At 37.9% G+C, this 10,597-nt stretch overlaps 1 protein-coding gene across 3 annotated transcripts; it reads left to right on the plus strand.

Moving 5' to 3' along the window:
- Positions 1-9,129, plus strand: lmbrd2a (LMBR1 domain containing 2a). Of its 3 annotated transcripts, none has more exons than XM_063489816.1 (18): positions 1-212; positions 801-1,028; positions 1,224-1,333; positions 2,603-2,701; positions 3,224-3,391; positions 3,486-3,696; positions 3,785-3,859; positions 3,962-4,066; positions 4,208-4,388; positions 4,695-4,876; positions 5,150-5,283; positions 5,502-5,607; positions 5,708-5,805; positions 6,520-6,623; positions 6,815-6,861; positions 6,974-7,082; positions 8,297-8,390; positions 8,531-9,129. In XM_063489816.1, exons 2-18 carry the CDS (start codon positions 855-857, stop codon positions 8,592-8,594), a joined length of 2,061 nt encoding a protein of 686 aa, XP_063345886.1. In that variant the 5' UTR covers positions 1-212; positions 801-854; the 3' UTR covers positions 8,595-9,129. The 3 variants fall into 3 exon arrangements, with proteins under 3 accessions (XP_063345886.1, XP_063345885.1, XP_063345887.1); XM_063489815.1 differs by having other exon boundaries at positions 1-161; XM_063489817.1 differs by lacking the exon at positions 1-212 and having other exon boundaries at positions 811-1,028; positions 3,217-3,391.
- The last annotated feature ends 1,468 nt before the right edge of the window (positions 9,130-10,597 follow it).

The raw sequence follows: 10,597 nt of genomic DNA on the forward strand, positions 1-10,597 counted from the left end.
ACAATGTTGTCGATGAAGTTCTCAGTAGTCGCTAGTGCCTACAATACCCAGAATCCCCTGCTGCTCCAGCAAAGCTAGCGTACTGAACGTTGGTTACGCAACGTAGTTTCAAAGGTTGTATACATCTGTCGGGGTTCCCGTCCAGGAAATATGATGTGACTGTAAGTTAAGAAAGTTTTTTGTGCTTTTTGATGACAATGAACCCTCCACAGGTAAGAGTCTCTCTGGCTCTAATAAATAAAATATATAAAAAGTGGGCCTACTTTGTTCATGAAGTGAAACAGCATGGTTAACAGTGCGAGAACACGGCGCGGAAATGCATCGAAAATCATCGCTTCTGGATTTTAAAAAGGAAAACATGACCACAAAACTAAATGACCGTCTTGAAAACAGTAGTTATCACTCCAAAACATCTGGAAAACAGGATTTAAAGCTTTTTTATGTGAAAAATATCCCACTTGAAAAACTTTCTAAAAGCCAGTTGTTCGCTCTGTTCGGTCTGAAGGTTATCAGAGTAGCCTACTCTCTGTGAGTGTTTGTGAAATGTCAAAGAATATCTTTGGGCACACTAGAGTTTCAGATTTGTGGATTAATTCAAGGTTTTCGTTCATTTCTTTTCCTCTCGTAAATAAATAAAGCTTTCTTTTAATTAATCCATTGCAGTGTGTTATGTTACTGCATTTTAGTCACTTCTGTTTCCCCACATCTCAACTGGTCAAGCTGTTTCTCTCTGTTATCCAGCAGATAAGAGCTGATATTCTGTCTGCTTTCACCACTCATCTCTTTCTCTTTGTTTCCAGGTCTTTTCAGTCTTCCGTCATGAGCTCTTGATGTCTGTCTTGTTATAAGTCATCATGAGTGGTTCTGCGCTGGCTGTTGTGGTGGTGGTCGTTTTTTTCTTGGCCCTCTACCTCCTCCAGCGTTATGGAGATCTGTGGAAGCAGCAGAGGCTGGTCCTGTTTGGAACGCTGCTGTCCTGGTACCTGTGCTTCCTCATCGTCTTCATCCTACCACTTGATGTCAGCATGGTACTAGACATTAATTTCTTTATTAGTGTAGCTTTATTTTTTCGGGGGGGGGGGGATATTTTAAAAATTTTCTCTAAGTAAGGTTGAGCAGTGTGTTTATTTATACAAATCTCGCCTCTGGGGTCTTATATTAACTATGTTCACTGTACTTTTACATGTGTTTTTCTGACTGTGCAAACTCTACTCTTCTGCCAGGCTGTCTACAATCAGTGTAATTCTAACATTACAAACACCACTACTCCTGCAACTCCAACGAACTCCAGTAGTAGGAGTGAGGCCAACTTGTCTCCTTTTCCATCTATGCGGTAAAGACGTTGTTTTGATTTATCAGAAAAAAGGCCATAGTTTACTAACTCAGTATTCTTCCAGATTTGCTCCACAGCCATGCAGCATTATACACAACACAGCAGATAATCTGCTGATCTGCACATATCCACTTTGTCCGTGTTTGTTTAGCAAAGGAGCCAGCATTCCACGGGGATCTCATAATCTCATTTGCTCATCTTTCACATGACTTCTCCATGTATTTGATTGCTTTAAGCCCAAGTAAAGCCTTGCAACTGAACAGACTTTATTCACTCAGTCGCTCTACTGTTTTGTTTGGTGTTCTAAAACTTTTAAGAATCAGTGTTTTTTGCTTATTTGTAATTCCCCTAGATGATATCAGTACTCATCATTTTTATGTGTTACATACACTCACCGGCCACTTTATTAGTTACACCTAGTTAGCAATGGGTTGGACTCCTTTAATTCTTTGGGGCATAGATTCAAGAAGTCGCTCATATCAACACTGACATGATAGCATCACATAATTCCTGCAGAACTGTCAGCTGCACTTGCATGATTATAATTTCTCATTCCACCACATTCCAAAGGTGCTCAATGGAATTGAGATCTGGTGACTGTGGAGACCTTTTGAGATACTCCAGTAGGCTCTCGTGTTTAAACAATGCTCAGCTGATATTAAGGGGACGAAAGTCTGCCAAGAAAATATCTTCACAGCATTACACCACAGCCAGCAGCATCCTGAAGTGTTGATACATGTTGGCATAAACAACATGTGCTTTCATGTTGTTTATGCCAAATTCACAAATGAGTAGTTATTCAACTTACTCTTGCCTTCCTATCAGATATTTGCGTGAACAAGCAAGTGTATCTAACACAGTGGCTGATCGGTGTCATCTCTCAGATTTCACCCTTCACCCTAATACAATGGAGGTGAATTAAATTCCATTCGTGGCTCTCGCAGCTTTGAGAAATACAGTTTTAGAATTCAGGAGTAATACTTCTTTACAAAAATGTTACCGCATTTAGTTCGTACATTGTTTTATTTTATTGGAGCTATTCTTTATTAGAAATCTGTCATGACATTTGGGGGCAATGAACCTTTTAGGGACAATGAGTGATTTTGAAATGGCAACAAAATCCATACAGCGTATATTTTATGGATTCAAGGTGTGGTTGTGTTAAAGTTGTGATGGTGTATCATGTGGCTTGTGAGCATTTAGAATTTTACACCTGGCTTCCAGTGTGCTTTTTTTCTCTAATTCCTTAATCTTCTGTGTGCGCTTCAGTCCACCAGGCAAGTGTGAGGAGCCTTGGACTTATATTCCAAATGACACCCTCAAAGTGTTTTGGAGAGTTGTATACTGGACTTCTCAGTTTCTTACATGGTAAGATCCTCTTACTCATAAACATACGATAAATAAAGCGTCCCATGTTAGGAGTCAGGATGTCGAAGTGTTCCACCAGAGGGCACTCTCTATCCTCCCTGTTGGCAATAGGTGTATCTGATATCCCTGTTTTAGTGTTGGTCCTGGATCATCATAATTAATGTTGGTCTGGATTCATCATTGCATGTGACCAGTCACATTGTTATGATGCCATAGTTTTGCGATGTGAAAACAGACCTGCTGATGTTCACTCAGGAAAAAAGGGTTATGGGGTCTGATCAGGCTTAGGCAGAGTGCAAATGAGTTGTCCACAAGTTGTTGTGACATTAAAACCAGATTATTTTGAAAAAAACGTTATCATATTATCTTAGTCTGACTAACTAACTAAATATTAAAAATGTATCAGTTGGGCTCTAATTCATTCTTTTTTTTTTTACACATCATTCTACCTTAAGTTAAAAAATGTTTTGACTTTCCTTTTCTCTCTCTTTCTTTCTGTCTGTTCTCTGTGTGAGCATGCAGGCTGCTGTTGCCCTTTATGCAGTCTTATGCACGCTCAGGAGCTTTCTCAGTGTTTGGAAAGATCAAAACAGCTTTAATTGAAAATGCACTTTATTATGGCACATACCTTCTCATCTTCATCGCTCTGCTCATCTATGTGGCTGTTCAGCTAAAGTGGAAACTGACCTGGTAAGTCGAGTTGGAACTGTATGCACTATGTTTCAATGTGCTTTCTGGTTAGCACAATCAGCATAATCTATTTTCTTTCTTTTAAATCATGTAGGGCGGACCTCCAGACCATAGGGATTACAGCTGCCAACACCTGGGGACTCTTCCTCCTGGTCCTGTTGCTAGGCTATGGCTTGGTGGAAATCCCACGGTCTTATTGGCTGTCATCTTCCCACAATTACGTGCTATCCAAGAGCTACTTCAAGGTAGCAAAGATGGCTACTGAGAAGGCAGAGGCAGATGAGAAACTTGCAGATGTCATGGAGGCAAGGGTTTACTTATAACAGAATAAAGAATAAACTGCAGCATATTAGTTTTTTTTCTTTACAAAAATAATCTGCTTTTTTTTATCAGGAGGTTGCAGGCATCCATGCCTCTGTCAGGCAAAACCACTTTCTAAGAAAGTATGTGGACATAATTTTGACAAAGGTAAGAAATGAAACCAAATTCCACAAACAATTTATTCCTCATGCATATATTGTGCATTTTCAGCTTGTACACTGTGCTCATTTGAGTGTCATTTCACTTTAGTGTCCCACAAAGTACCAAGAAGAGATGGGAATAAATGTGGAAATCTCTCGCATGGACCAGAATGCCCCTCCCACCAAAAGACTCCTAGTTAAACTTCATGAAAAAGTAATTCATTAGTTTTAAAATTGCACTGTGAATTAAAAAAAAAATAAAGCAAAAAAAAAAATATGATTACACATTAAAATGCCTGTAAAAAGTGTTTGCCCATCTTTCCTGTATGTTTTGTATTTGCGTGTGTGTTTTCAGGTGGTCAGCGCAGTGCAGAGACACAATCAGACTCAGGTTCAGTGGTCTATCCTGTTAGAGCAGGCCTTTCATCTGGAAGATGTAGCAAAAAGCCGGAACAGCTCGCTCCGACACTTCACCCACAGCTTCCCTTTAGCACACCGTGGCTGGATCCGTAGGTTCATCTACACTCCAACTGTAGGTGAGTTCTTAGATTCCCACATGGAGTATTAAAAGTAAAACTTATTATGGCATTGATGATATATCTAATACAGCCTTAAAAATGTTCTTGAATATCTGCCATAATAGAAAGTTATGGTTTGTTTTCAGTTAGCAACATGATAATTTCTCTTTTTTGAACCTTTTTGTCATCTGGCAAACAAAATGCAACTTTTAGGGACACTCGGTCTAATAATAAATTCTTCGTGGCAGTCATGTGCCTTTTTTTTGTATAACATAAATGTGAGTTTGCACTTACACGCATATTTGTTTGTGTGTGTGTGTTCAGAGTGGTTTTGGGAGTGTGTGCTCAGACAGGGCCTCTGCAGGCTGCTGGCCATCCTTCTGTGCTTACTCTCCGCTGCAGTAATCTGGTCTGAGTGCACCTTCTTCAGCACACACCCCATCCTTTCTCTGTTTGCGGTCTTTATTCAGTTGGCTGAAAAATGGTACAACTATCATTGCATTGAGGTGAGTATGTATTAGTGCTGTCAGCGTTAATCTCGTTAGAATGACGTTACTACAAGGAGTAACACAGTATTTTAATTTATTTAAAGTTTTTTTTCCTTTTTTCAGAAAATTGGTGAAAGAAACAAAAGTTTGCCTTTCAAACACTTGGACTCCCACATTATTATTTTTATTTAAAACCAACAGAAATCTGCTGTGAACATAAATATGTTGGTTATTTTGTTCTCTTCAGTTCAAGCCTAATCTTCAAACGTGTTTCCTTTTTCTCTCCAACAGATGGTGTGCTTTGTCGGTATCCTGTTCATGTGCGTGTGCGTCTACTCCACAGTTTTCAGGATACGATTTTTCAACTACTATTACCTGGTGCCACATCACCAGACTGATGCTTACAGCCTGCTGTTCAGTGGCATGTATGTGCAGCATATTTACACTATAAGAGATGAAGTGAGTTGAAATGGAAAGTTAGTTAGTCAAACACATCTTTGCTTTTTGGTTTCATATCAGTGGAAGGGCAGGTTACAGGTCAGACTTTCCAAACAGGAAGCACAATTCAGTCTGGTATGCTTAATTTGTGTTGTCCTAATTTTAATATTCTCTCTCTTTCTCTCTTTTTCCCTGTATGACTCAGGTTATTTTGTCGTCTCACTCCACCTTTATGCCTCAACTTTCTGGGAATGATTCACATGGACTCTGCCATCTCACACAAGAACAGAGTACAGACATCTTACACCTCTGTGGGTTCCACGAATTCACGTATCAACAAACACACACACACAGACATTTGTACCTGTAAATTAAATGTGTGTTTTTCTTTTCTTTATTTTTTTTCATCAGATTATGGGCTCTATGCAGCTGCTGTCATTTATATCAGATGGGTTCTACATCTATTATCCCATGCTGGTGTTGCTGCTGTGCTTTGCTACATATTACAAGTAAACCAGCAATCTCTAACAACTTTTGCACATTCTTGTGTATTTTTCCCACCTGAAAATAGTCCAATGGCTGATTTAAGATGTGTAAGTACAGCTATAAATATGAGAACTAAGAAGTCTATATATTTAAAGAGAGCTATGGAACAAATAACAAGTTTTATTACTATTATTGGGGTAAGTAACATTGTTACAGTTTATCTCATAATAGAGTAAAAATCTGTCTTGTCTATAATCCATGAAGCGTTGATGGTTTTGTGACTCATGATGTGAAATATTGTATAAGTGTAAAACACTCGTTATTTAAATTATGCTTAAAATTAGCAATTACATTTTTTGTTGGACTCATTGTTTGAAGTAGAGTTGATAGGACTTTAGCTTTTCTACTGAATTCTGCTTTTGTCCAGAATCTGTAGTGCAAACACATTTCCAAACACATTATCACGCCCTTTATTTTATACTACTTACCAATTTAATCCAGTGTGGTTAAAATCATCCCAGCTATACACTACCCACCTGTTTATCACAAAGTGGACGGTAGAAATTTATTAGTTTTATACTTTTTATTACTCTGATACACTTAAGATGAAGGTTAATTATGAGCAATAAAATGGCCATTTTGCAGAAGGAATCTGCTCTGAAAAACCCTTCGCGTTTTTGTCTTGAGTATAAGAACTTATGTGTTACAGTATGTATGTCAATCATTTTGTTTTGTAGTCTGGGGTCTCGCTGTTTGAACTTCTTGGGCTTCCACCAGTACATCACTGATGATGATTTGATCTCTGACCTTGTGGATGAAGGCAGGGAACTCATCAAAAGAGGTAATTTGATCACAACTTCAATCGCTTACCCATTCTGAAGTTTCTGTGCATCAGAGCAGTTTTAGCAGCTAAACATATCCAGATTTTTACAGTTAATGTTTTCATGCATTATTATAGTAACCTATGAAAACGGGGCTTTTTGTATGTTTGTTATGTTTGTACTGTATTTTTTATAATTTGTTCTTCTGTAGAAAGAAGGAAAAGACAAAGAGCTGAAGATGGAGAGAATCGAAGATGGGTAGATATTTTCTTTCTTTAGTCGCTCAAGACAAGAAGATCTATCCAGCCTATTGGCTTGCCGGTTCTACTGGTTTGTGTGTATAGTGTGCCTACTTTGTTTTGTGCTTCAGGCGTGGAGGGAGCGGTATGGTGTCGATGGGGCCACTGGGCGGAACAGAGCTGGTTACACTGAGTTAAAGGATAACCAGAAGGAGCCTGCAACAAAGATCAAGAAAAGTGGTAGGCCTCTTTCTCATATCACTACATCTATCTAATATTTTCTTCACACTTTTTTTTTTAAATTGATATTTGTCCACCTAGCTTGCTGCTCATACAAGAAACTAAAAATCTATAATTTTAGACCTAGGGCACCTCACCCACATGAGATACATATCCATACAGGCTTTACAGCTTGCCTGGTTGGGTTTCTTTGGAAGAAGCACCACCCCTGTGTTCCCACAGGAAGTTATTCTTAGGTTTCTATGAACATGACACAAGTAAAAAGAACTTATCATACAGGAATCTATGCAAAAGACTGAACAAGTATGGCTTGTTTGGAAGTGCTGCCAGAAGAAGGCCTCTTTTCTCTAAAAAGAACATGGCAGCATGGCTTTGGTTTACATTTTATTATCCAAACACAGCAAGAAAACACCTCATACAAGTTATCAAGCATGGTGTGCAGGTGTAATGATTTGGGCCTCAGGACCTGGGCACCTGTTGACCACAAACTGCTCTGTACAAAAAGTATTCTAGAGTTAAATGTGAGGCCATCTGTCTGACAGCTAAAGCCTTGTTGTAGCTTGGTAATGCAACAAGATAATGATTCCGAGCAGCAGCAACAAGTCTACAGCAGAATGGCTGGAAAAAAAAAAAGGAATCAAAGTGTTGTAAAATTACAGTCAAATTCAAGATCTCAATCTGATTAAAATTATGTGACAAGAACCTAATACGCTGCACATGAACAACTGCCTGCTTTACATCTATATATATTTCTACATATATAAATATCTAGCAGATGGTAGATAATGGTCATTTCTTTGCTGCAGATGATTATTACGAAGAACATTTTTAGAGTTTTTAACATGTCACCACCTTTCCCCCTTTGTTTTGAATTACACCAAACATGGATTTTTGATGGATTAATTAAATAAATAAATAATTTCCCCCAGGGATCAATAAAGTATTCTGATTCTGATTCTGATTCTGATTATCATGATTTATATGGTAAATAAACTGGTTTTTATATCGTGCTTTTCTACTCTACTTAAGCACTCATTATACAACTTGTGTCATTCACCCAGTCATACAGGTACGGTTTTTCTGTGAATGCATACATCGAACTACTAACCTTCCAATTAGTAAATGACCTCTATCTCTGGAGCTATAGCCACCCCTTGTAGAAGAAGTCAACCTGCTTACTAGTGTTGTGCATCTTTTCTTCTCTGTATTCACAGTTGTCACATTTACCAGAAGAAACGAAAAGGCCGACGAGCAGCAGACGGGCTTACTGCAGGAAGACTCCAGTGATGACGAGTCGCCCAACAGAAGGTATGATGTCATTCAGTACCAAGTACCATTCAGTACCATTCAGTTGGTTAGTTTTAAAATAAATCTGAATAATATTGTGTGTTAAAAGAATGCTAACAGTCCCTCTCTGTCGCACTGTGTCACTGTGTTTAATGCTGTAGATCCACAGCAGGAAGTTACCTCACTCTGTCACCTCCAGTGAAGGGCGTGTTTGACGACGTGTGACGCACGAAGCACCTGGAGGGAAATCAAAAAGCTAATATGTGCTGTAAATAGAATAAATGATTCAAATGGTACATTTTCTTCAAAGGGAAGTCTGAATGCAGATAATTCACTCTTAAGGAAAAAAATGTAAAGATGTTTAATAGATGTAAAATATAACTTTAATAAAGGGTTTTATATCACAAGCATTTTTGGTGGTATTCATAGCGATCGGTAACTGTAAGGACTTCTTAACACATGTGTGTAAATGCATGCTTGATATTGTTATGTTTTATAATAAAATTGGTGGATAATAGAGCTCATAGTATGTGCATAGATTTTATATTTATTTAATTTGAAATTCAATTTCTGTGCCTAAAGCAAAATGTCAAAGAGAATATATCAAAAACATAAACGCGTTTAAAGTTGTGTTTTCAACTGTATCTGCTAAATAGCATCATTTTCATGTGGTGCAGTCTCCAGGCATCTATTTATACAATTTTGAACTGTTCAATTGTTATTGTATAAATAAAACATAATGTTTTTGCATGTACTTTATCTGCTGTTGGATTTTGAGTGGCCTAAAATATATAAAGCAGCATCCCAAGATGTCCTTTATAGCACTTTTTTCAAATGTGACCATGTTTATTTTACCATATGGCCTGGGGGTTGTTTTTTTTTTCTTTTAAATAGATAATTATTGCAAGACAATTGTTTGCAAATATATGGAGAGAGGTTTATAGTGTAACTCTATGAGTGTACAGAGTTTTGGTTTTGGTTTTTTTTTTACATGTATTTTTTGCAGCCCTCTGCATGTCCTAATGACATAATTTGTCCAATATATCCACTATCCCTTTCAAACAGATTGCCTCTCTAACTTTTTCTCCACACCACTCAACCTGAGCTCTTCCTCTCATCTACTCTTTTCTCATCCTGGTCACTCCCAGTTCGAGGATCTTCAGCTCTGCCACGTCCACCTTGGGCCCCTGACTTTTGCTAGTGCAATGCATACCTCCACCTCTCCAGGCATTCTTCCACCTGCTCTAACAATAGAGCACAATGTTGTCTGCAAACATAAGTCCTGCCCATCATCACTAAAAACAAGAAAGGGCTCAGAGCTGAATCTCTGAGTCAGGCCCTCCCTTAGTTTGAGCCCATCTGTCACTTCTACCACACAACTCACCACTGTCTCGCTGCCTTCATACATGTCCTGCACCACGCTCATATACTTTACCACTCTTGACTTCCTCGTGGAGTACCAAAATTCCTCTCTTGAAACCCTATCATAAGTGCTGAGAGAGTGCAACTTCTTATGACGCTCTCTATACATCTCCATCAACACTCTTAAGGCAAACATAGCACATGAAGCACTCTGGCTTCATGCTATGGCTTATTACCTTTATTCTTCTGTAGTTAATACAGCTCTTCACATTATCCTTGTTCTTGAAGTACCGTGCAGTTCTCCATTCTTCAGGCATCCTCTGAAATTGTATTAAACAATCAAGTTAAAGTCCATTGCCCTCTCTCTCTGACTTCTCCATACCTCCACAGGTATGTCATCTGGACCTTTCCTGTTTCCATTCTCTTGATAGCTCCTCTCACTTCTTCCTTATTATTTCTCTGCACTTCCTGATCCACTAACTTAACTTCATCATTTCATTTTTCCTTCATCAGTTTCTCAAAATACTTCTCAACACACCATCTTACATCTCTTGTTGACATATAAGCGTTGACTCCATATTTATGTTATAATTAGCCATAATCATAAAGTTTGTCAACTTGAAAAATCAATTAATGCAATCTGAATAAGACAAATGTTGTTTAATTTTAAAATATTACATGTATCATTTTCAAAAAAAAAAAAGATTCAAAAGAAGTCAAAAGACAAATGGGATAAAGAATAATTATTAGTTTGTTTCTTTTTTGTCATGAACATTTTCATTAAGTTTCAAAACCATTAAACCATAAAAAAGAAACACAATTCACAAGAAAAAACAAAATTATACTAAAATGTAACTCAAAATAGA

Source organism: Pelmatolapia mariae, linkage group LG12 (assembly GCF_036321145.2).
Source record: "Pelmatolapia mariae isolate MD_Pm_ZW linkage group LG12, Pm_UMD_F_2, whole genome shotgun sequence".
Lineage (NCBI taxonomy): Eukaryota > Metazoa > Chordata > Actinopteri > Cichliformes > Cichlidae > Pelmatolapia > Pelmatolapia mariae.